Here is a 26,129-nt window from a genome sequence, read left to right as displayed (position 1 = left end):
CTAGGTATTTTTTGATTTCCTCTTTGATTTTTTCAGTGATCTCTTGGTTATTCAGTAACGTATTGTTTAGCCTCCATGTGTTTGTGTTTTTTACTTTTTATTCCCTGTGATTGATTTCTAATCTTATAGCATTGTGGTCAGAAAAGATGCTTAATATGATTTCAATTTTCTTAAATTTACTGAGGCTTGATTTGTGACCCAAGATGTGATCTCTCCTGGAGAATGTTCCGTGTGCACTTGAGAAGAAAGTGTAATCTGCTGTTTTTGGATGGAATGTCCTATAAATATCAAATCTATCTGGTCTATTGTGTCATTTAAAGCTTGTGCTTCCTTATTTATTTTAATTTTGGATGATCTGTCCATTGGTATAAGTGAGGTGTTAAAAGTCCCCAACTATTTTTGTGTTACTATCGATTTCCTCTTTTATAGCTGTTAGCAGTTGCCTTATGTATTGAGGTGCTCCTATGTTGGATGCATATATATTTATAATTGTGTTTAAGGTAATTATCGATATGTATGTTCCTATTACCATTTTCTTAATTGTTATGGGTTTGTTTTTGTAGGTCCTTTTCTTCTCTTGTGTTTCCCACTTAGAAAAATTCCTTTAGCATTTGTTGTAGAGCTGATTTGGTGGTGCTTTTAAGAATTCTCTTACCTTTTGCTTCTCTGTAAAGCTTTTGATTTCTCCATTGAATCTGAATGAGATCCTTGCTGGGTAGAGTAATCTTGGTTGTAGGTTCTGCCCTTTCATCACTTTAAATATATCGTGCCACTCCCTTCTGGCTTGTAGAGTTTCTGCTGAGAAATCAGCTGTTAACCTTATGGGAGTTCCCTTGGTTTTCAACTATAATCTCTTCAAATATTTTCTCGGGTCCTCTCCCTCTCTCTTCTCCTTCTGGGACCCTTATAATGCAAATGTTGTTGTGTTTAATGTTGTCCCAGAGGTCTCTTAGGCTCTCTTCATTTCTTTTCATTCTTTTTTTTTTTTATTCTGTTCTGTGGCAGTGAATTCCACCATTCTGTCTTCCAGGTCACTTATCTGTTCTTCTGCCTCAGTTATTCTGTTATTGATTCCTTCTAGTGTATTTTTCATTTCAGTTATTGTATTATTCATCTCTGTTTGTTTGTTGTTTAATTCTTCAAGGTGTTTGTTCTTTAATTCTTCTAGGTCGTTGTTAAACATTTCTTGCATCTTCTCCATCTTTGCCTCCATTCTTTTTCCGAGGTCCTGGCTCATCTTCACTATCATTATTCTGAATCCTGTTTCTGGAAGGTTTCCTATCTCTACTTCATTTAGTTGTTTTTCTGGGGTTCTATCTCGTTCCTTCATCTGGTACATAGCCCTCTGCCTTTTCATCTTGTCTGTCTTTCTGTGAATGTGTTTTTTGTTCCACAGGCTGCAGGATTGTAGTTCTTCTAGCTTCTTCTGTCTGCCCTCTGGCGGATGAGGCTATCTTGATCATATTATTTTAAAATAATTTAAAAAATAATTATTAATAATAATAAAATATTTTTAAGTTATTTGAAAAAATAATTCAAAATTTGACTGAAAGATAGTGATCCCATGTTGGCTATTGAAACAAGCATAATAGGCCTCTGACAGTAAGATTTTTGAAGACTGCTTATTCTAGATATAGTTTGTGTTAATTTCAGCTTTTGTTGTTGTTAATGATATTATCCTGTATTATCCTTAGAACCTTCACACTATTTTGACCTCACCATCCTGAGGGCTTTATTGGTATTTGGATTTTTGACTAAGATTTGAAGGGGACTATATTCTAGCATTGGATTTCCATCATTAACTTGTTTCTACAGGTATTTTAAGAGGAAGGGAAATAATTGGGTATTATAAAAAACACTCTTTTATTCCCACACTTTATGGATTTTTTTTTAGAAAAAGGTATGCTCTTCTCTAGATAATAGATGATACAAAATTTGTAAGTTGCTCCATGCACGAAACTCTATTTCATACCTAATTTAGAATGGCTAATTTTGATGCCAAGATTATTCTCCATGGCTGTATTCGTTCGTCTATAGCATTGTGTTTTTTTCTCCTCAAATTCTGAATTTCATCATTTGAGGATATAGTGATAGTCACTTCCATGGTTGGTATATAAACTTTTTTAAAATTAGTACAGTACACTGCACTGACGTTCAAGAATAAAACCGTTAGATGCATTTCCCTCAAAACATTCTGGGTAGTATTGTACAAGCTTCCCTTTCTCATCCTCCACTTTAAGTTCTTGCTGCTGTGGTAACAGTGGTTGTGGACCTCACTTGGGCCGCCATGTCGTCTTGGACCTTGCCTCCAGCACATCACGGGAAAAAGATGACTAAGAGGACCTGTTTCTAGGTGATTTTAACTCTGCACATTCAGCCTTGAACCCCAGCGCACGAGTGGCCACAACTGCGGAGTCTGGCTTAGAAAGACCGGCATGAAAAGCCTTTGCATGATGTGCCCAGCTCTTTGCTTTTCCCGTAACCCTCGTGGAGATTTGCTGAAAGCTCGGAGGAAGAATTGGGCCCATGTGCAGCGTGTGCTGTTTGCCAGCTAATTGTATAGCTGATTGAATGCTTATCCTGTCTGTTTGCTCTACTCTGGTGCCCAGAATAGCCTTGGACGGGGTATGGGATATTAGATTATTCATGTGCACTTTTGTCTGAACAAAAGATTAGGAAACTTAAAAAAAAATATGTGCGAGATGGCAAGAGCCATGTCCACGGGGGAGTCACTTCCTCTTTAGCTACTTAATTTCAAAACTCTTGGGATACGGAGCTTTCTTAAGTGTTCCGGTGACATTTGGGAAAGAATGTGGCCCTGTGGTGAAAGCCAGGACTGGGAATTCAGATTTCTGAATTCTGTTCCCAGGAGCACGCGGGGGTCACCCAGTAACGTGTGACGCGTCAGTGAAGCATCGGAATCCTAATTTCCCTATCTGTGAAATGGACATAAAAGGGGCTAACTCGATGTGGGTGAACTATTTAATATTTGCTGGGAACCAGCTTGCTCTAGTGACCTAGAAGAAACACAGACGGAGGTAGGGGATGACCTCATTGCTATTTGTGGCTTTAGTGCTGACTCAATGAGAAACTTGTAGAAATCAGCTAATCTGGCTCTGGGTCTCCATGCAGTCAACGATGAAAATGAGAATTATAAAATCTTATCTGCACTGGGTCTCCTAGTGATACCGCCGATATTAACTAAGTACTAAAAATATGCCACCAAATGCGTTAGGAAGCTTTTCTACTGATCTGCCTTTCGTATTTCCTTCCCATCTCATGCCAGGTTATCTGAGGATACTCAGTTCAGTGTTAACATTTTTTAGCCAGCAGTTCTATTCTATTTGGGGTAGAATTTTCCCACATCTGAATCAAGGGAGGAGGTTGATATGATGTCAGCATACAATCCGTCTCCAGCGCCAGGATTTTGTACGTTTGTATCTGCTGTTATTTTAGGTTAAGAATGAATGTATTTAAGTAGCTTTACATTTGAACAAGTCTTGGTCTGAGAATGTTTTTCCTTCCTGGGCCTCAGGGAGGACGAGCCAGTGTTCTGTGTCAAGTCCTATGCTGGGCTCTGGGGAATATTAGCATCTGTTCTTCCTGGTTGATCCCTGGATGCAGCTGGTCGGTCCAAAGGGCTGGGCCAAACTGCAGGGCTTAACTTTCTTCACTCCATTTAGTATCTGATGGTCTCCTCTAGAGTTTGAAATAATCTCTTTCCCATTTATTCACACACTGTTTCTGGCTTCCTGCCTTTTACACTTCCAGTGACTCCCACGATCTGTGGAGGTCCACTGGTTGGAGACGCAAGTTCAGAACCACGTTTCTGCATTTCAGAAAATGCAACAGACGCACAATTCACCAGCAAGTTCTGGGACTGGCTGAGTGGTTTGGAAAGAAGGATGACTTTGGAAGTTTGGGTTCTGTGGCCTTTCATTTATGCAACGTTGAACAACTTTAAGTAACTCTTGGTAATGTGCTGTTTGGGGTGGTAAATGTTTATGTGATGTAATGTATAGCTTGTCAGTTTATTTTTTACTTTGAACTAACATAACTGTAGGGAAAGTAAGGAATCCTGTCTGTAATCTCCGACATGCCTTCTGTCTTTGAAAATTGGCTAAAGATGCTTACTTAATCTACCCAATTTACATTGTGAGGTTGCACCGAGGTCCACATACTGTGACGAGAATAAGTTTTCTTGAATTCCTGTCCTGATTTTAGGCTATTTCATACCGGCAAAAAGTGTGGCCGTCTTCCTCAATTTCCTTAATCAGGCCACTGGGTCACTGATGCTTGCAGAGGAAACTATTTCCAGTATCAAATGGTAACGCCTCATCTCTCCACGTTCTCGTCCCTGTTGTATTTCTTCTTCTTAGTGTCTTGTGCTCACGTGGCCTAGATCTCCATTCTCTGACATCCAGCCTGAATTGTCTTTGCCTGTCTCTTCACACATTCATTTTCCTTTCATCCTTCAAGGGCCATCTCAAAGCCAGAATCCCAGTCTTTCTGAATGGCAGCCACGTGTGTGGACCCTAAATAATATTCATTATGTTAAGAATAAATTTTATTTCTTTTTGCTCCACGAGGGCAGAGACTGTAATTAAACCTCGAATCTACCTTTGCAAAAAAACGCCCAGTTTTTTAAGAGATGCTTATGAAAACCCATCGTCAGACTGTTGATCGCACAGAAAATTCTCAGCATCTTGCACTGAAACTGCCACCGTGAGCTCTGCCTACACACCTCCTAAAGGGGAGCCTTGGCTGACGTCTGCTCACAGAATCTCAGCGCTGTGTCTGCCGACAGCAAGAAGATTGCACTCATCAAATGAGGCTGTAAGCCATTCAGTGAAAAAAAATCCCCAGCTATCCGTGATTTTGTTTCCCCAACAAATTACTTAACCTTTAGAATATAGTATATAGAAAGCATTGGACCAGGGATCACATATGAACATCCCTGCCCTCAAAAGAGCTAAAAAGAGCAGAGAAGTCTCTGAGATGGGACGTAGATGGTAGCGTCTTTTGTCAGATGCTCGTGGTAGGTGGGCTGGCTGCTGGATGATGCTGAGTGAGGCTGATTTCTCCTTCCACCTGCCCTTGTTCTGACTTGCTCCTTCGTCCTCTGCAGGGAGAAAGAGGTCTCCCAGGGTTGCAAGGTGTCATCGGCTTCCCGGGAATGCAAGGACCTGAGGGGCCGCAGGGACCCCCGGGACAGAAGGTGAGCTTGGCTGTCGTGGGCGCAGGGGGTTGGGGGAGTGGACTGAAGATGATCTGTGTTGCTTTTGTGACGAGTGGTCATCGTGGCATGTCTGTCTGTTCCAGGGGGACACCGGAGAACCAGGACTGCCAGGAACTAAAGGGACGAGGGTGAGTACGGTTGTCACTAAACTGGTAATGAGTGGGTGGGATCTGATACAGCGGTGCTTCCAGAGGGAGGGCTCTTTACCCTCCCCACCCCCAGACAGTCCCGAGGGGCGTCCTATCCCCTCCTTCCTCTGTGCGCCCCTCTCTCTGCCTCTGTCCCCGGAGCTCAGACAGCGTGTGTCCTGGGCACGAGGGCCCAGGCTGGGTGGAGCCCGCGTCCTCGACCTCCAGTCCTGCCCCTGGAGCCTCTCTCACTTCTTGTCCTTTGTACACGCGTTTTCTCTCCTCTCTCCTTCCTCAAGGATTCCTGTAGGCGTATTTAATTGGGGGAGGGGGGATGACACGCCTACAGGTCTTTGAAGAAAGATGTCTTCGTTTAATGTGAAAAGTGGTAACGTGTTCAGAGCTACACTTCCTCTTCCTTCTTCACAGTCTGCTTTCTTTGCTACTCCCGTTCCTGGGACATGCAAGCAGGGAGACCTTTGAAAGCAGACAAATAGGAAGACGCTGTAAAACGTAAACATTTTAATTCTGTTATTGTTACTTAGTGGAAAGGGAAGTGTGCCCGGTAACCTGCCTTCCTGGGTCGTTAGGGCAGAAGATAGGGGATAACATTGTAACTGTCTGGGATGGAGAATATCTGGATTTCAGCCAGAAATAACTTTGATTTTCTTCCCTCAATGAACTGATTTATGCCATACACTCTACTTCCCAACTGTTTGAGATTTTAATGTAAATTTATCTATCTATCTATCTATCTATCATCTATCTGCCACCTAGAAATTACGAAGGATGAAATGAGGGCAGAGTTACTTTGTGGGTGTGCAGCCTTGATTTTAGAAGTATTTAATCGTCAGCTTTTGATGATGCAGAGTTGCTACTGAAACTCCAGGCCATCTGGCTCCCGGGGCTAGGCCCTACGATGCCTCCCTGTCTGCTTAGGGCCAATGTTCCAAATGTCAATAATTAGGGTCCGACATCCTCAGCCATGTGGATGCAAGTGGAAGGAAATGATGTTCTCCCACACTCAATGAAAACTTTTCATCTCCATCCTTACAGGGACCCCCAGGAGCATCTGGTTACCCTGGAAACCCAGGACTTCCTGTATGTATATAAAAGGCACCTGCTTCCTTTATAAGACGTTTGATGTGAGTTATGGCGACATCAGTGATTTTTCTGATTTGGCTACTTGTTCACCTTGTTAATTGCAGGGTATTCCTGGCCAAGACGGTCCTCCGGGTCCCCCAGGTATCCCAGGATGCAACGGGACGAAGGTAAATTTAGAACCGGGAGCCTCCCTGCTTGGTGCGTGTTCATCTAACTCTGCACCTGGAGAAGTCAGGCAAAGTTGTCCCATGAACACAGTTTTAATTGCCACAGTTGGAAAGTTACTCGTCTTACACCTTTCTTTATTTGATGAGGACACACAGTTTTCCCACTTTTAATGATCAGGAAAGACATCACTGTGCCTTTCTATTTAGTAGACTTTTAGTCTAAAATTGCCTTAACCACTAAATTTCTCACCTATAATCTATTACTAAAGCAAATCAGAAAATACTATTATTAATTCTTGTCTCTATTAATTAAATTCTCAAATATTATATTTCTTCTGTCATGAAGCAGCACTGAACAATATAGCTTGTAACAATTTTTAGAAAACGATTTTCACCAACAAATGAAGCATGCCCGAAGGGTAGGATGGGGTAACGGATGGGAGCACGGCCTTTGAGAGTGACTGTCTGCTGTCCCCCCAGGGTGAGAGAGGGCCTCTGGGGCCTCCGGGTTTGCCTGGATTCGCTGGAAATCCCGTGAGTACTGGGCTGTTATGTAAGCATTTCTTCGGTGCTAATTTCTCTCTTCTCATTCCATTGCCTTTCTTTTCCTTTCTTTGCCCTCATATCATAATGCTGATGTTGTTTTGAGAAAAACAAAACTAATACCAACTTTTTCTTTTCTAGGGACCGCCAGGGTTACCGGGAATGAAGGTACGTTATTTTATTTTACTGGGTTAATTCCAGGCTTCTGTTTAAAACAGGTGCCATCAAAATAACTTTACTTTAAATCACTTTGGTTGACTGTTTGCCTAGTAACCTATCTGTCTAAACTCTGCTACATTAAAAGAGTACTTAAGTCCTATACACAGACTTCAAGTTTAGAATCGAAAGTTTCAACACTAGGCACAATTTCTTCCTAGGAAACAAGCAGGGATGGGAAGCATGGTGTGACGGGAAATATTAGTGATAGGGTGTGAGTCCCTGAGGCTCCTTGTCCAGAGCCATGGGTGGGGCTGTCAACAGGACTCTGCAGAGAAATAGAACCAGTAGCACGTGCGTGGAGATGTGTGTGTATTATGCGTGTGCCATACGTATACAGCATACACATATAAGGATAGAGCGAGTGAGTGAGAGACATAGTGAAAATATATGTAATGTATTTTACATATTATATAATACATAATATAATATGTTATTGTATACCAATTATATGTTGATTTATATTATATAATATATAATACATAATATTATATATTATAATATTTAATTATATTATATACTAATTTAATGGTATATTTCAATATATAATATAATTAAAATATATTGAGATAAAATAAATTCCTTATTTTAAGGAGTTACGTGATTGTGGGAGTTGGCAAGTCCACAATCCGTGGGGCAAGGATGCAGGCTGGAGACCCAGGGAAGAGCGATGGTCCAGCTCAAGGGCTGTCTGTAGGCAGAGTCCGCCTTCCTCACGGGAGTCCGTCTTTTTTCTCTTAAGGCCTTCAACCCATGGGGTGGGCCCCCCACCGTGGAAGGTCATCTGCTTTACTTCAAAGCTACTGATTTAAATGTCCATCTTATTTAAAAGTACTTTCACGTCAACCTCAGACTGGTGTGTAACCAAGTATCTGGGTACTGTGGCCTGGCCACATTGACACCTAAAACATATTCTCACTGCTTTTCTGAACGTGATTGTGCTGGGTCTTTTCTTGAAAGATAATCCTTCTGTTGTGGGAGCGGCCTGTGGTCACATAGCCTTTGGACCAGAGACCGGGCCCCTGTCTAGAGCTCCTCCTGCCTGGGGGCCCGTCACGTGGGAGCATCACACATCCTTCTGTTCAGCGGTCTACACGTTCTGTCCTGGTTGCAGCCCCCTAATGCTGGTCATTAAGACAAATGAAACCAGGAGACGGCCGGTCTGTTTATTCCAAGCTTAGACAGGGGCTAAATCCCAGACTTGGGCTAGTTCCACAACAGCAGTGCATGCCTCTTACGCCATAGGTTTACATTCTCTTTACATAAATATCAGTATTTGTGACTTTATCTTATTTTTCATCCCTTAGGGGGATCCAGGTGAAATACTTGGCCATATACCAGGGACCCTGTTGAAAGGTGAAAGAGGATTTTCTGGACCCCCCGGAGCACCTGTAAGCATTTGCTAAATAATTATGAGCAGATGCTGGGTCTCCTCCTGGTTTGCATTTTAATTCTTTTCTTTCTCAATGAATTGTAGGGTTTGCCAGGACTGCCAGGGCTGCAAGGTCCTGTTGGCCCCCCGGGATTCACTGGACCACCAGTAAGTTTGGGGGGAATATCCCTCGGAGGCATTCAGAGAACAGCTGTGGTGAGGGGTGAAGATACATAAAATGGAATGAAAACTTTACACAGTGCTGATCTCTCTTAATCTGGACGTGAGAATGAGCTTCTGTCTTTTTTTAAAAATTTTTATTGGCGTATGGTTGATTTACAGTGTTGTGTTAGTTTCAGGTGTACAGCAAAGTGAATCAGTTATACATATAAGTATATCCACTCTTTTTTTTAGATTCTTTTCCCATATAGGCCATTACAGAGTATCGAGTGGAGTTCCCTGTGCTGTACAGTAGGTGCTTATTAGTTATCTATTCGAGCTTCTATCTGAAGGGGTGTTTGACTGGCACTTATGGTCCACATATCCCCAGAGCTGTGGGAAAAGGATGATAGTAGTACCTCATGCCGAGACACCCCACAGGGACAACGTGTTGATTTTTCGTGGGGCTGCGTGGATGCGAGTGCATCCTGTGAGGAGGCGATTCAGAGATGGACAAGGCAGGCCCTGCCCTGGACCTTCGCTTGTGGCAATGCAGTCACAGCGGAGGGCCTGCTCTGTTGGGGGCTGTGGCCCCGGACCAGGCTGTAAAGAAGCTGCAGTGTCTTTGGGACAGAGACTAGACACTGAGCATCAGAGAGGACCTCCCGGGAAGCCCTGCTCTGACACCAGCCGTCCCTCACAGCTGATAACGCTGAGGACGAGGGTGGCATCAGCCCCTTCTACCCACACATTTTTGGGGGCACAAGAGACTTAATATTAACAGCACTTATTTGTCGAGCGCCGCGTTTACTAGGAATGAGTGGTGTGCCTGGGTTTATTGGCCGTCCTCACCCTAGCCTGCCTGAGATCCACCCAGACCGGGACGCGAGCCCGGTACCCCCGCATCGGCAGGCGGACGCGCAACCGCTGCGCCACCAGGGAAGCCCCTAACAGCACTTATTTGTCGAGCGCCGCGTTTACTAGGAATGAGTGGTGTGCCTGGGTTTATTGGCCGTCCTCACCCTAGCCTGCCTGAGAGTCCTTGAGAGATTTTCAGGCTTATTTTGAAAAGGTATTCTTTTTTTTAGGGTTCAAATCCAGCAGTTCTTCTATCCATTGCTGCAAGATGTAGCCTCTTTTATGTTCTTGTAACGGACTCGTTTTCATGAGGAAAGAATGACTAGTTTTTCCTTTTTAATGATTATAAAAAGCATTCTGAAATTTTGTTGCAAACACAGGAATTTTGGGGACTTCATACCATCTACCCGCTTAAAGAATTCATTTAACTTTTAAAGATCAGCAGCAGTTTTCAAAGTGGACAAACGTTTCCACACTAGAAACGCTAAGGCTTGTCAAGGGTTTGGCTGGTTTCATCCACTGTCTGATAGCCCAGCAGATGCTCAGATCAGTGGATTCCACAGGCCAACCCGTAAGATTTTGAAGGGTTTCCATCCCTGTTAATGATTGTCCTGAACTAATTTCTGGTTACTTTCAAAGTTTAACAGTTCTATAGCACAGGAAAAATATTTAAATATTTAACAAATAAATCATCACCTTAACCTTGATATCTGAAGATAACGTCAGTACAAAAAAGCATTTAAAACTTACCAGGGTTGTGAACTATATTTAATTAAAATGCTCTGTCCTACAGGGTCCCCCAGGCCCTCCTGGCCCTCCAGGTGAAAAGGTAAAGATTATTTTTCATTTGTCTTTCTTTGACATTGGTATAAGACTATCATGACATTTCTGTAACTCATTTTTTACATCTCTGTAAAAAGTTTTGGGAAATTATAATTTCTTTATCTATCTATATATTTATCATCTGTCTATTCACCTATCCATCAATCTGTCTAATCTGTCTATCAGTTAATCTATTGATCTGTTGATCTGTCAATCTGTTGATCTGTTGATCCTTCCATCCATCCATTAGTTATGGAATCATTGATCTTTTCCTTAGTTTTTTAAAGCCAGAGTCTAAAAATCTTAAACTTTTTAAAAAAGGTTTTTATAGGATTCTTTTTCAATAATACTTACAAAAACCTTTTTATAGACATTGAATACAACATGATCACAGCTTTCTTGAAAGGATTATGTCATTGTGAGATGAAGTTATTGCCTTAAAAGTACCATCTTGTTGCATTTCACGTCATGTTTGTTAGATGATTTTGAACAAAGTAAACAATGCTAATAACGGATTCCACTCTTTAATCAACAGGGGCAAATGGGCTTGAGTTTTCAAGGGCCAAAAGGTGACAAGGTGAGTGCTCTTTGCTTTGGGGAGTTTTCTTGGTTAAAATCCCAGTTCTAAGCATGATCAGGTTTCTGCCTCTGGACCTCCTCTTGGACGCTTATAACCATGGATACCCTTCTCTGAATGTTCTTGAGTTTGTTAGTGTTTTCCCTGAGGGCACGGCTAGAATTCACTGAGATGATTTTACGTGGGATCTGACCCACAGATGCAGATGCAGTGAGGCCATTTATTCCACTTCTCTATTCATACATTCAATCAAAATGTTCTCAGACCTGGACTTTATTAGAAAAAGGTCAAATTTAGGACCTGGCTGTTAGTAGCATAACCATTATATTAAGCCCCGTAAAGACGAAAGCCATCGTACCAGAGCTGCGGGGAAAGAACCTTGCAGGCAGGGATGCATAGGCCAGAACAGGCAGCCTCCTCCTGCTGAGAAAGGGTGAGAGGCCGGCAGTGGGTCCCTGATGCTCTAGGGATCTCTCCACCGCTTTCCCTGGACCCGACCCACAAAACAGGCACCAAGTGGCCATTCTTGGAATTGCGGCTGCGCCCGGCCCGGGGCCCAGGTGCTCAAGCCGGTGTAGAGGACTGCCAGCCAAGTGTAGTGGAGGTCCGGGCAGAGGTGGATGAGCACTGGCCTCCTCTTCCCACCCCGGATTTCCACCCAGTCTTTTCATAAACCTCACAGTGAAGTGATCCTGCAGTTGATGCAGTTGAAGTTTTTAGACCTCCTTTGTTGTGTGATGGCTGGGGTTCCTGTGTTTCCCGTTGTACCCAGCAGTTAGGATTCTGAGGAAGAGATCCCTGATGCTTCTTTTTGGTTTACGTAAAGAGACCTTCTTTCTTCCCAGGCACTACTAGGTGGCTGGTGTGCCTTTCCTCTGTGCCATCAAATGTGACAGACCAGCATATGTGTCCTGGCGTGTATACATGCGCTGTCTGTCTACACGCGTGGTCTGTACATATATGCACACATCCATCTGTCCTACAGAGTTTCAAGTTCCGTCGTTATGGGGTGACCCCTGAGCGGGAAAGCCTCCTCCTGGCTTTATATCCTTAGTGGACCGTCTTCCTTCTGAAACTTAATTTTCTGCTGAGGCAAGGACAGGCTGGAACAGAGTACAATCACATTTTCAAAACAGATGTTCTCTTCTGGGCTTTTCCCTCCTCTGCATTTCTCTTCCCTGTATAGTTACCTTTATGCCTAATTAATCCCAAATGTTTGCAACAACAGGGTGATCAAGGGGTCAGCGGGCCCCCCGGAGTACCAGGACAAGCTCAAGTTCGAGAGAAAGGAGAGTATGCTGCAAAAGGAGAGAAGGTGGGACAGACTTTGTCCAGTGAACGCCGGCTTCCTAATTGTGGACAGATTCCAAGGCATAAAGAGAGACTGGGTCAAAATTCAGTTTCTCTGGTTATATTCGCCCTGACCTGAAAACAGGTTTTTATAGACCACCCATCCCATAAAAAGTGAGCTTGTGGACAGATTCCAAGGCATAAAGAGAGACTGGGTCAAAATTCAGTTTCTCTGGTTATATTCGCCCTGACCTGAAAACAGGTTTTTATAGAAAGTGAGCTTCTTGAAGGCAAAGGCAGCCGGACCTGGGTTGGAGCGAGACTAGTTTGAGGCTGACCCTCTTGTGTGAGGGTTTCTTAAATGCACCAAGGTGGGGAGGGGACGACGGCTGGGCCATAGGAGGGAGAGAGCTGAGGGTGGAAGGAGGCTGCAGTTGCTATGGGACAGATGTATGAACTCTGCCCTTCTTACATCCATAATCCAGTTGATGGCAGGAAGTGGATGCTGCAGACCAATGTGAATTTCTTGGTTACTATATCAGGAGAAGGTGTTTTTTCCTTTACCTGTTCCATGTAGCATATAAAAACTGATATAGCCTCTAGATAGTGCTAATCTTTCTCTCTTTTGAAAATTATTTTAGGGCCAAAAAGGTGAACCTGGATTTCAGGTAAGGACTGAAATCTTGTTTATCATTATTATTTTGTGGGAAAGACCATAATGTGTTCCACCTTCAACGGAATGCTTACTTAATTTAATAGTTTATTTAAATATACGAATGACTCTAACTCTTTCTCTTTTTGTCTTTTAGGGGATGCCAGGGGTTGGAGAGAAAGGTGAACCCGGAAAACCAGGACCCCGAGTAAGTGCTTTCAAAAGTCCTGTAGAGAATGGACTTGAGGACACGGGGAGGGGGAAGGGTAAGCTGGGACGAAGTGAGAGAGTGGCGTGGACATATACACACTCCCAAACGTAAAACAGCTAGCTAGTGGGAAGCAGCCGCATAGCACAGGGAGATCAGCTCGGTGCTTTGTGACCCCCTAGAGGGGTGGGATAGGGAGGCTGGGAGGGAGGGAGATGCAAGAGGGAGGGCATATGGGGATATATGTATGCGTATAGCTGATTCACTTTGTTACACAGCAGAAACTAACACACCATAGTAAAGCAATTATACTCCAAGAGATGTTTAAAAACAAAAGTCCTCTTATTCCTGATGTGAAATCATTTCTCCTGCATTCCTAGACTCACAGGCTCCTAGGAGCATAGACTGAACGAGATTGTAGGGGTCTTTCCTCTGCTGAAGAGCCTTTCTGAAGCCCTGGGAGCAGGAATAAGGAGGTGGTCACCATTAGAAAGACCCCTGGGACGGCTGAGGGCCTTTGTTATTTAATGATTCCTCCCCGCCCCCCCGACCAGACAGTGACCCCTGCCGGCCCCTCACTGAAAGCCACCTGTCTGCCTGCTCAGAGCACCAGCCACCCTTGGCGGCCGCCTCCCAAGCCCGCTGGGAGCTCCGTCCAGAGCCCAGATGCTCAGGTGCTTCTCGTGCCCTGAGTGCAGTGACAGGAGACCCACCCACCTCCAGTAGCTGAGGCAGTTCAGTTTCTACCCTGAAACGATGCATGGAAACTTCTGTTAAAGTGAATCAGTGATGTACCGTCTGCCAAATACTCACTTGCCAATAAGAAAACTTCTCTGGTGTAGACTCGGCTGCCAGAGGTAATGATGTCTTAGAAGATTGGAGCTAATCAACCTCTAATTTTTTAAATATTGAAAAGTCTTCTTCTATTGTTGTAACTCTTTTAGTTCATAGTTATTTAATGTATCTTCCATGATTTGTTACTGTAGCATGGCCAACTCACCCAGAGGATTCATACAACAAATACAAGTAGTAACTTGTATTTGATTCAGACCCTTGGTGTTAGAGCATGTTTATTATTATTATTTATGCACTACTAATATTTAAATCTTTATTGTACAGGGAAAACCAGGAAAAGACGGTGAAAAAGGAGAAAAAGGGAGTCTAGTAAGTATTTCTCTGTGATTTTGTAAAAGCAAGCTGTTGCCCTCACTTGCTGATGATTGCTGTTGCTTTCTGTTCCATTTTAGGGGTTTCCGGGGGATTCGGGATACCCAGGACTCCCAGGCCGAGAGGGTTTAAAGGTAAATGGTGACCCTCCTTTGAATTTTTGCCTTCATTTTGTTCAACCTAGAAGTTTTTCTAGAATAAAGGGCCATGCACTCAAAGAATCAAATTTATGCTCCATGTGAGGAAAAACACAACCTAGTGGTTCTATTTGTATGCATAAATTTTTAAAGAAAAAAATATAAAATGTTCCACTCATTTAAGTTTTTATGTGTTTTTTGTAGTAGATTAATTTTCCCTGGTTATGAAACAAAGAAAATGCAGAAACATATAGAGGAGAAAAGGAAGCCTGTGTAATTTTTCTATTACCCACTCAGAAATGGTCAGAGTTAATAATTGTCCCATGTACACACACATACATGAGATTTAAAAAAAATGGTATTGCATGATATATCTTGCTTTTTCCCTTAATGACATAATGAGGATATATTTCAGCATCCATAAATGTGGTTATACATCAACACTTATGATATCCATACCTTTTACTGCATGTTATGTAGATCGTTCACACATTTTTCTCATTATAAGTATCTTTATCCACTTGTCTGATCATCTCCCATCATAAATTCCTAAAAAGTATAATTTTGGGGTTAGTGTTTAGACCCTTTTTTGGGGAAGCTTTTGCCATACGCAATAAAATTGCCCCCAGCATAGCACTTCCATCACCCTGGGACCCTTTCATTTGACAACTGTTTGTTATGAAACTTTAAAAAATATTTGCCAATCGGATACTCAGAGAAAACTCATTGTTGGTTTATTTTTCTCTTTTAATCATGAGACTAGGTAATGTAAATCTCTACTAAAATGAGAAATGGATTTGAAACATTCATCTTTAACAGTAGGGAGAGGACCTCAGGGTTGGTTTATCAAGGCCAGTGACAAAGGGAGAAATCCTTTTCTAAGACTGTAACTTTATGAGAAAGTCAATTCTTGTAGATTGTAAAAGGTAAATATGTTTAGAATATATTAGCTAAGAATTTTTTAAGCTCCCATAGATATTTCTAAAATCTCTTCTTTTATTCAAATTAGAAAAATCAAAACATCTAATTCTGGTTTAACACCTGAGTTTAAAGCCTTAGCTTAAAAGGAAAAAATGGGGAAAAATGGGCATTTGTGAAATAATGTGCATGTATCAGGACATTTAAAAGTGTTGTTATGATACTTATATAAGAACATTAGATATAAAAGGATTGATTTCTTTGAGTTTTTCATCTAATATGGGTTAAATTAAGCCTCAAAGTGATGAGAATTTATCCATCCAATGTTTTCAAGTCATGCTGGATTTTAAGGGGAAAGAAGAAACCATAAGTTTCCTTTTATTATGACTTCCAATGCAGAGTTAGTCTTACACCAAAATCCTCAAATAAAATGATTTCTTTAAGAAAATACTTTTAGCCACCCTAAGCTTTCATATCATTTTATTTCATTTATTTTTTATTGTATTGAAAAACCACTGTACGGGATTTCCCGGGCAGTCCAGTGGTTGAGACGCCCCGCTTCCACTGCAGGGGGCATGGGTTTGATCCCTGGCCGGGGAACTAAGACCCCGTATGCTGCAAGGTATGGCCAAAAATAAAAGGAAAAAAAAAAAAAGAAGAAAAACCACCATATACGAATTCAACTTGCAAATGATTCTGTTGAGGTTCTCTGAGAAGCATGAACTCTTTTGTAGTGTGAATAATTAGCCTTCCATTTATGTTTTGTAGAAATCTCAATTTTCGGATGTCACACTTAGGCAAAGCAAGGGGAGATGTATCGATTTTGGTTGTAATAGTTGCAGAGCACTTTAATCACAGTGAGAGATTCTAAGGAGAGGACAATCATGTCAGTGTACAGTGGGCACTATAAAGAATCTATTTTTCTAGGAAAAAAAAAAGTTCAACCCTGCCGTTGGCGAGGCAACCTTTATAATTAAAAAATACAAGTAAAGTTATTTTTCTTTTGTAGGGAGACAAAGGTGAAGCAGGCCCTCCTGGCCCTCCTGGAATTGTGAGTAACAGTGACATTTGCTGTCTGTGAGATCGTTTGAAAAGAAGGAGAGAGAATGGCTGGCCTGTCACCTAGGCCACATGCTCCACAGTGTTTTTAGAATTACGTTTTGATGTAGGGGGTACACAGAATTTGAACCGATCATTTATATTTTGTATCGTGTGGCATTTGGTATTTACTTGTTATTGTATTTGGACAATTTCTGCATATCTTTGACCACTAAAATTAAAAGAGTTGCACATGGATGAGAGTATTAGCAACACATTTTGAAACTTAAAAAAATAATGGTCTGTTAAGGAAAATGCTACTCAGAGAAACAGATCATCCATGATCTGACTGTCTTAGCAAAACAATTTTTATTTTTTGCAAATAACTTTTGACTCCTTGTCCGTATACATATTTTAATATACTTGCAGTCCAATGTACGTAACATTTTTTCTGTTTAAAAGTGAACATTCTTCACGTTTTCAAGTTATCTTCAAATGGTCATTTTCAGAGCGTTGTGCGATAATTGTTGTAACCATTTTGCCCCAATTCTTTTTGGAAACAGTGAAATATGACCATTCTCTTGTTTGCTGCCCTCTTGCATGGGTACAACGTGGTAGTGAATGTTTGTACATGCCTGTGTGTGTCTGTGTGTGTTAGGTGAGGGATCTGAGTAATCCTTCCTTAGGCTGCATTTCCAGAAATAGGATTACCAGATCAAAGTATTATGGGACCTCCTTATGCTTTTAACACGTCATACGATAGATGATTCCATTTCCTATATTTCTAATCTAGCATCTGCCTTTGAATAATCTTTTTTTACCTTAACCTCATCAGCAGACCTTAATAATACCCATCATTTAATTGCTACAGAGGAATTACATCTTAAGGGTAATAGGCAATATTTGGTATGGTCCTTGTCTTCGAATTTCAGCAACTCAGAATTGAGGTGAACTGGTTCACCCCTTTTGAGTGAGGGCCACAGTGCCTTCTTCTTGCCCCATATTACGAGGACCTTAAAGAAGTCCCCACTTTTGACCATTTAAAAAAGTGAAGCATAAAACCTCTTCCAATAAAAAAAAATTGAGTGTTCCTGTTACATATTGCCTGAGGAAATTTAAGGCGGTTTTTCAGATAATACTCTTTAAAGAAGACTGTTCTTCTTACAGCTGGCGTGGACTTTGAGAAATTCTATACCCAAACCTCAGAATTAATACGTTTCTAACATGACTTCATTGGTAAAGCTCCTGCCAAGCAGATGATTACAAAAGGAAGCAGAGCTGCCTGGCGAAGTTCTCTGCAAGGAGGGCAATACCGAATACCCATTTTATGTTTTCAATACTCTCTCCCTCCCCACTCTCTTCCCCTCCCTCTCCCCCCCCTTCCTCTTCCACCACTATTTCTTCTTTACTTTCACATGTCTTGAAATAGTAAAAAATGTGTTTATTTCTTCATCTGTGCTATAATAAACAGCAGAGTCCCCTGCCATGCCATGCGATGATCTTTTCTTCTGTAATTCAGGTTATCGGCACAGGGCCCTTGGGAGAGAAGGGAGAGCGGGGGTACCCAGGGGCTCCAGGGTTGAAAGGGGAGCCGGGCCCCAAAGGTAAGGTCCTTCCCTCTTTCTTTCCCTCCCCCCTTCTTTTCTCTCGTCCTTTCCTTTTTCCGTCTTTGTCCTGCACTCATGTGCATTTTGATAACACCTGAGCGCCATGCGGGACCATGTGGTGACCAGTGCTATTCAAGTTCATCCTTTGCAATCCCACTGGGTTTCCAGGAGCCCATCTCCCTGCACCTCTGCAGTGTCAGGGGCGGGGCATCTCCCCAAGTTCGGCGCTCCCTGTCCCCGGGACCGTGGGTACCCACGAGCACAGAAGTTCACAACATAAGCCACAAGTGAAACGGGCTCAGTTTGTCCCACTCTCTCTTCCTCCTTTCAGGTTTCCCAGGAATACAAGGCCTGCCAGGCCCTCCAGGTGAGCATCCTTAAATTAGTTTTTTAGAGTATTTGTACACCTTCTGCACGGTTTCTAGTCTGAACATGTTTATCCTCTGCATTAGTTAGAACCTTGCATACTGTGGCTAGCAATTTTGTTACACGTTTTTCTAGCTCTGAAAACAACCTGTGCTCCTAGGACAGTGTTTATTTTGTAAATGACAGGTTAACATGTAGTTATAAACGTGTATTTCACAGGTGGCACTTCTTACATCTCTCATCAAGTTACCCTGTCTCCCTGCCTCTGATCTAACCCCCTGCCTTTCAGCCTCCTTCCGGCTGCTCCCAGGGGCGCCGTCGGCCTTTCGGAAGGCCTCCACCCGCACCCCAGCATCGTTGCTCTCCCTTGCCCTGTCTGGAATTGCCTTTGTTTCTCGGCTTGAGACCAGACTCAAGGCTGAAACCTCTTCTGACTAATCCAATCACCTCGAATCTTGCTTCTCGGTGGACTCCTGCGTCACTGAGCTTACACTAAGTGTGCAGCTGTTTTGTGCTAGTTTTGCATTTCTAACGGGTTGTGGAATCGGAGGCTGGGAGTTGCACTTCTCTGTATGTACAGGTGCCTGTCTGTATGCACTGCAGGCGTGTAATCCCAGGTCCTAGAGCGGAGGTAACAAGTGCTCGGCTTGAAACCCTCGGGCGCCCTGGAATCGAGAGCGCACGAAGTGCTCACTGTGTTCTTACTGAAGGTTTTGCCTTTGTCTGGTTTTATTTTTAATTTTTACTTCTTATTCTTTCTTGTCAGTTTCTTTTTTCCCTTCCTGACAGTTCTTAAGTGTTAAGTCCCCCCAGAGCCCCTTCCTTTGTTTTTGCTGGAACAGACAACACCCGGACAACCCAGCCCCACCGTCCAAGATTCGCAGCAGCGGTGGCTCAAGGCCGCCTTCGCGGCCCTGCGTGCCTCCTTTCTGCTAAAATTTCGGCATCTGCCCTTAAAATCCTCCCTTTTCCCTCTTTTCCACCACTTTCCTCTCCTTGGTTGTAAAGCTTGCTGGACCTTCCAGCTGTCCTCGTGAACATGTTACTTCACGTCTCCCGGCAGCATTTGCAGTTCTACTTTCTAAAACCTCCTCTCTGACCCCGTTAGTGTCTTAAGCCGTCGTTCTTAGAAACTGTCTTTGAAGTTGCTCTGGCCTTGTATGTCCCCAGTGCGGCCCCCCACCCCTGCTGAGGGCAGAGGCCCTCGGCCTCAGGCCCCGCCTCCATGCCTCTCTGAGGGTCACATCCTCCATCCTTCCTTTGCTTCTCCCACACCAGTTCTGGGGTAGGGATGGGGCTGGAGCCCCCGCGGATGGCCTCCAGTTCTTTTACATGCTGTGCTGTGCTTGCGGGTTCAGCGACTTGCAACCTCTCACCTGGGACTCAAGTTCACGTCTGGGCTTTGGGGGTCTGTCCATCCTTCCTCGGGACTCTGACCTGACCCTTCCTGTGTCACCTCATCTGTCTGTTTTCACACCCCTGCACCTGTCGGCCGGACGCTTGGACCAGAGGCCAGCTCTCTGCTCTCCGGAGCACAAAGTCACTTCACCTGCAGCCTACTGGACCGTTGTGTCTCAAGCGCTAGGTCAAAACCCTTCTCGGCCGTCACCGGGCCCTACGATCGTGTCCCCTCCAAACTCATAGCGGCTCAACTCAACTTCCCGTGTTCAGCTCTGACCTCCACCTTGACTTTGCACTCTTTCCCAGGGCTGTCTCCTTGTCCTGACTCTGTTCTTCAGCTGCTTCCAACACACTTCCCACACACTTTGCCTCCTGTCCACGTCTGCTTTGCTTAAGGACATTTCTTACGCCTTTCTTTATTCTCTAAGCAGAAATGGAAAATACTCTCTCTAACCTACTGGGGACACTATTTGCACCGAAGGAAACGCACAGATGTTAATGTCTACACAATGAGCCCCTTTTCCTTGCAGTTACTTTGTAGGGAGCCTTGGCCCAACAGCATTTACGTGGTGGGAAGCTAATGCCGTTTCTCACCTGTCCGAGCAGGTCCCCTTTCAGCTATGGTCATGTGCCCACGAACAGTGACAATGACCAGCGTGTGCTGTGGGCGTGACACTTGGTGTGGTGCTGTGTCCATGAGTTCTGTTCTGGTTTCAGGCTTCCCGATACCAGGGCTGATTGGTGCCCCCGGCTTCCCCGGTGAAAGAGGAGAGAAAGGTGACCAGGGCTTGCCAGGCGTGTCCTTGCCCGGACCAGGTGGAAGGGATGGGCTACCAGGCCCCCTTGGGCCCCCCGGCCCCCCTGGGCAGCCAGGCCACACAAGTGAGTTCCCTCTGGGTCCATTTCGCGTGGTGTCCTGTCCAGGACAGATGGGGGGGCAGGGCTAAGCAGGGCTGGGGGAGGTGTAGTGCCAGAGGCTGGGTGTCCAGCGACTTATGAATTGTTCGTATCTCACTTAGTTGTCTTTGCAAAGTTAGTCACTGCAGAAAGGAAGAGTGAACATCAGCTAATGAAACTGGTTTAGGGGAATAGGGGCCAGCCTAACCAGCATCTAAAGTTAGAAAGCAAACCAGTTGAGTTGTAGGGTTCTTACGGGGAAAGGAACGCATTCTGTTCATCTAGAGACACAAGCTGGTACTAAGACACACACACACACACACACACGGAGAAGGGGCTGCTTTGTCTGTAAGTGACTTCAAATCTGAACGGTAGTTTACCTGGATTTTTCTCATCTGCCTACCATCAAAGCTGAGCACAGAACAGGAACCTCTTGATTCAGTGAAGGGGGCTCTGTGACTCCAAAGTCATCGCAATGCAAAATAAAAGAAGCTTTGAGGGGATTTAAACTAATCGTTCCAGTGGGCGTAAGTTCAGACCTCCAGCGTGTGCTCAGCCGAGCGTCTGAGGCACGGGTCCTGCGTGGGTTATGGGAAGGGGGTCTCCATGCTGTAGGTGCCGGGTGGCTTATTTGCTGGAATGCAGACCCATCTCCATGAAAGGACTTCTCACGGATGAAGCTACCCAGGGAGGCCAGATATGGACTGGATGGAACAAGTGATTCCAGATGTGAAGCTTCACTGGGAACAGATCAGCGTGAATTTCCTCGGACCTGTTGTTCGTGGGCCAGAGGGATGGATCCCCTGTGACTTTACAGGGACTTCCTCCCCTTCTGATGTGAAACGTGGAGAATGAAGATCAAATACCGAAGTCTTCGAGGCATGCAATCCAAAGTCACATTTCCTCTGTGTGTCCAAGAGAAGGTTGCAGGCGTCAGAAGGGCCTTTGGGTCCTTATTCATTCATTCCTTGGTCACTTACTCATTCAACAAACGTTGGCGTGCCTACGATACGCCAGGCGCTGCCCTAAGACCCGTGACAAAGCCCACAAAACAATCCTGTCCTCCTGGGGCGTGCATTCTGAGACAGAAATCAAGTAAATACGTATCAGTAGATTATGTGGTAGCAGGAGGTGACAAATACAGGAGGAAAGGAAGCCTGGAAGGGAAGATAGAGGTCTGGGCTGTGCGTGGGTTTTAGCTTTAATAAGAGTGATCGGCAAAGACCCTGGTGAGAGAGCCAACCATGGGGAGTTCTAGAACCTTTTTTCCATATTCATAGGTTGCCAGTTCTGAAATGTGAACACATCTCAGGGAACGACTTGAACTTCTCCCTGCTGTGAATTGTGTAGGATGTGTCGGCCGAATACGTTGTGATAGGTACCCTCCAGGTTTCCGGGTTGCCCTTTCCAGTCTGTGCAAATTCGGTGATTCACAATCACAGCGTGCCGAGTGATCATTTATCAGTGAGATTTTTACACACATTGACAGTGCACGTTAAAGAGGCTGCATCTTAACGAGTCGCCACCTTGGGACCCTTCGATCGCTCGTTAACCAGGGAGCGTGGAGCCGCCTACAGCCCTATTCGCTGCTGGGCTCTGGTCCCGTGCGGCTGCAACCCTCCCCGCCCTTGACGGCCGAGCCTCCCTGAGCAGAGACCGTGTAAACGTCGAACCTGAACTTGCCCTTCAGAACTCCTCAGACACATCCCTGTATTCTTGCTTTAGACTTAAAATTATTTAAAATTCGTTTTGATGAGGACGGTAACTTGCCTTCCTACCAGGGGTGTGTAGGGATTCTGATGGAGAGGAGGCTGGCAGGAGGTGTGTTCCGGGAAAGTAATAATTTTACGCCTGTCAGTGTTCACGCACTTGCGTTTCCAGACTCGGGGAGTCCAGCCACCTCCGCTTGCAGGGCTGGGAATGAGTTCTTCCCAGGCAAAGAATTTATGGAAGCTTTTTGAAGCATAGCAACGACTCCAGTCTGTTCAAGACCGATGGGGTCACCAAGGAGCCGGCCAGAGCCAGAGGACCCAGGGCAGAGATGCGGCCACCCCAGGGTTCGTCCTCACCTGTGCTTTATTCAGAGAAGCTCCCAGGAAGACATCAGCAACAAGCAAACAAAAAACCCCTGGACTTCATTTCTTACACGCTTGAAACTTCTTCCTCTGAGCTCTAAACAAAGTCATCAGACAGAGAAGTTTGGGCTCTTTTGTAGGCCTTTGTGTTTGGGGAGAGCACTCCCTCCCACCATTGCCCCAGCATCCCTTGTGAAAAGCCCAAAAGGCTGGGATGCTTCTCACCCTCTGTCCCCCCCTGTGGAGCTGATGTGTGAGCTGCGGGGAGCAGGGGCTGCAGCCGTGAATGTCCGGGCTGCGGTCGTGACCGGTGCCCGCAGAGCCGCACGTTCAAGCACGCACTCTGTCATTTCCCTTCAAAGATGTTGGAGAAGGAAATATAAACTCTATCACTGTGTGTATTCGAAAACAATACTTTTTTTTTACTAGAACCCACAACAGATGGTGTTGGCGTCACCGCAGTTCATTTTCATGCTTCTTCACGTCAATGATGCTGAGAATTGAATAGGAACAAACAATTAGCGGCGTTTTCCCACGGGCAGTCTGTGTCTCTAAAATAATGAGTACTTCGCTGTCAGTTTGCTCAGGAGGAAGAAAAAGGCATAAAGTTGCTGAAGTCTCTGTGTTGACTTCACAGATGTAGGGCGTGGACAAATCATTTAAGTTTTTGAGCCTCAGTTTCTTAATCTGTGACGTAAGGGTGATGGTGTGTACCTTGCAAGATAACATGAAGTAAGGTTCAGGACAGGGCTGATGTGCTGAAATTAGCGTTAGAATTGTAAAATAGAAATTTTAGCATTGACGGCTTGTGACGGGGCATGGATGGATGCTATGTGCGCTGGTCATGTTTTACAAGTTAACGTACTAGGATTGTTTCAGAGCAGACCACAGCTGGATTTCTAATACTTGCCAAATAACCTAAATAAAGTTTGGTTTTGTAATAGGTTGAACCAAGAGAGGGTGAAAACACCTAGCTTCAGTTTGGTGGGAGTGATTGTCTAATTGTTAAACATCCATTGCAGATGGAATTGTGGAATGCCAGCCCGGGCCGCCAGGTGACCAGGGTCCTCCCGGAAGTGCGGGGCAGCCGGGGTTGACAGGCGAAGTTGGAGAAAAAGGTGAGATTTAATTTTTTAAAACGTGATGGTTGTGCTTGGGCGTGTGATACATTTCTGCACACTTACTGGCTTTGGGTGGACACGGGTATCTTCTTCCATTATTTGAAGCTCTCCTGGAAGTCCATGCCTCAGCTATGTCTCCCGATAGCCCTGCTGAGATTGTTGGGCATTGAAGAGACAGTTATCACCTGGGAGATAACGGGGAGACGGGCCCTGAAGTCAGGGTCCCTGTTCTTTACCCTCTGTGCGGTCAGCAGATTAAATTCTCAGATTGATACCTTCCTGCGATCCTTTGGTTCAAAGTCAGAGATTGCATTCTCCAAGAATGCGCGTCTTTCCTTGAAGCCGGATCACAAGTGTGTATACAGAACGCTCACCGCCCCTCAATCCCAGTTTCCGTAATCAGTGTGAGCACATCTGCGCTGATGAATCAGCCACCTCCACCCTTGGCTCTGAGTTTTATCTTAAACTTTTCAAGTGTCGTCTGTAATGCCGACGCTTCATAATCCTTCACAATCTTGGGAACGATGGATTATCACTGCACAAACAGTCCCGTCTTAGAGTGGAGTAAACAAAGGATGTTCCAATATTTATTCAGTATATGTCTCTTAATACCCAGAGAGTAGAACAAAAAGAGGGCGGCCCCCCAAAACTGATCCCTGTGGGCCCCATTTCTGGCTTTGGATCGCAAAGAATTTTTGCTCTTCAAAAGTCTGAAGCTCAAATGCATGGAAAATGTCTTAGAATTTTGACAGCCATGTAAGTTGCAGAACCTTAGATGAAAGTGATCTTAGAATTCAAGCGGGGAGGATTGTGCCCCCAGTTGGCGTGCCATTTGTTTTTCGTGAGTCTCCCTAGTTACCAGTTGCTTAGCACTTTCTGAGGTAGGCTGTTCCACGTTGTGATGGAGCCAACGGTCAGAGGGTTCTTTGTACTGAGAGGTGTGTTCATCCCTCTCCCGGCTCCTAAGAGGAGCCTCTTTCTTCCTGTGCCTTCACGCTCCTGCAGTGGAGCCGTCAGCCTGCCCAGACTGCGGTGCGAGCTCTCCCCGCCGTCCACTTCCAGCCTCAGGAGCAGACACCCACGGATCCCATGGCACCTGCAGCTTGGCTGGGTTACTAGGCAACTAGCAGTGCGTCCCTCTGACTGACGCGCTCCTGTTCTGCCCTTGTTCCCGACACTGGGGCCTGGTGTGGGGTGTGCCTGGGACTGGGGTGCCGGTCAGGGTGAGGGGACGAGGGGCACACAACCCAGCCTCTGTGACTCCTGAGTGACAGCTTCTCCACGTGTGCTCTGCTCTCTGTTTGCCTTATCTGTGCCTAGAAACCTGACATTCAAGCTTCAGGACACACGCACATCTACGACACTCGAAGGCCTTTTAGCTTAGTTTGAAAATCAAGATGTAAGAGGTTAGAGTTTCCAAAGAAAGGCATTTCCTCCCATTTTCATGTGCTGGGGTCCCTCCCCTCTTGGGTCCTCCATGTCAGGTCAGGTCTTTGCCCTGGGTTTTGTGCCTTCTTACTCCCGTCTGTCATTTGTCAGCCCGGAACATAGGTTTAAAGTCCAGGAGTTACATATGCAGTTGGCTTTTAAAAATACAAAATCAAAGAGAAAGATGATGGGAAGTTTTAGAATTAGAGACAAAGTGATAGAGTCAAGTCATCTCAGGCTGATGGGCGAATGGAGTTCTGGATCACTTTTTAGTGAGGCAGGGCCTGTGCCTTGGCAGGGCAGAGGCTGGGATTCCTTAGAAGGGCACCCGTGGTTACCTGTGATGTATGCTGAGGGCGGAGGGTGGGCCCCGTGTCAGGGACACGCGGCCATTGGCAGATGGACGCGTCTGGAGCAGGTGTTAGGTAAATGGTGGCCTCCTCTTCCCTTTCCTGTGCTGTCAGTGAGCTCCAGGGACTCTGCTCACCTGTTCTATACAATACCCCGTGTCTCCTTTTTTAGGCCAAAAAGGAGAAAGTTGCCTCATCTGTGACTCAACAGGACTTCGTGGGCCCCCAGGGCCACAGGGACCCCCCGGAGAAATAGGTAAGGCTCCAAATGTGAAATGGGACCAGGTCA

At 44.8% G+C, this 26,129-nt stretch overlaps 1 protein-coding gene across 1 annotated transcript in view; it reads left to right on the top strand.

Annotated features, from left to right (window-relative positions):
- The window catches only part of COL4A1 (collagen type IV alpha 1 chain), a 153,905-nt gene that overhangs the window by 91,199 nt on the left and 36,577 nt on the right, over positions 1–26,129 (top strand). Inside the window, exons 3-23 of the mRNA XM_024123173.2 lie at positions 5,129–5,218; positions 5,323–5,367; positions 6,424–6,468; positions 6,576–6,638; positions 7,119–7,172; positions 7,323–7,349; positions 8,705–8,788; positions 8,875–8,937; positions 10,580–10,615; positions 11,144–11,185; positions 12,414–12,500; positions 13,117–13,143; positions 13,285–13,335; positions 14,455–14,499; positions 14,583–14,636; positions 16,567–16,608; positions 18,115–18,199; positions 18,534–18,569; positions 20,687–20,851; positions 23,964–24,059; positions 26,013–26,096. Of these exons, the coding sequence (XP_023978941.1) occupies positions 5,129–5,218; positions 5,323–5,367; positions 6,424–6,468; positions 6,576–6,638; positions 7,119–7,172; positions 7,323–7,349; positions 8,705–8,788; positions 8,875–8,937; positions 10,580–10,615; positions 11,144–11,185; positions 12,414–12,500; positions 13,117–13,143; positions 13,285–13,335; positions 14,455–14,499; positions 14,583–14,636; positions 16,567–16,608; positions 18,115–18,199; positions 18,534–18,569; positions 20,687–20,851; positions 23,964–24,059; positions 26,013–26,096 (1,321 nt within the window). The remainder of the gene's footprint in view (positions 1–5,128; positions 5,219–5,322; positions 5,368–6,423; positions 6,469–6,575; positions 6,639–7,118; positions 7,173–7,322; positions 7,350–8,704; positions 8,789–8,874; positions 8,938–10,579; positions 10,616–11,143; positions 11,186–12,413; positions 12,501–13,116; positions 13,144–13,284; positions 13,336–14,454; positions 14,500–14,582; positions 14,637–16,566; positions 16,609–18,114; positions 18,200–18,533; positions 18,570–20,686; positions 20,852–23,963; positions 24,060–26,012; positions 26,097–26,129) is intronic.

Source organism: Physeter macrocephalus, chromosome 13 (assembly GCF_002837175.3).
Source record: "Physeter macrocephalus isolate SW-GA chromosome 13, ASM283717v5, whole genome shotgun sequence".
NCBI classification, from domain to species: domain Eukaryota; kingdom Metazoa; phylum Chordata; class Mammalia; order Artiodactyla; family Physeteridae; genus Physeter; species Physeter macrocephalus.
Note: the sequence above shows the minus strand (reverse complement) of the source record. Positions and strands in the feature narration are given on the sequence as shown.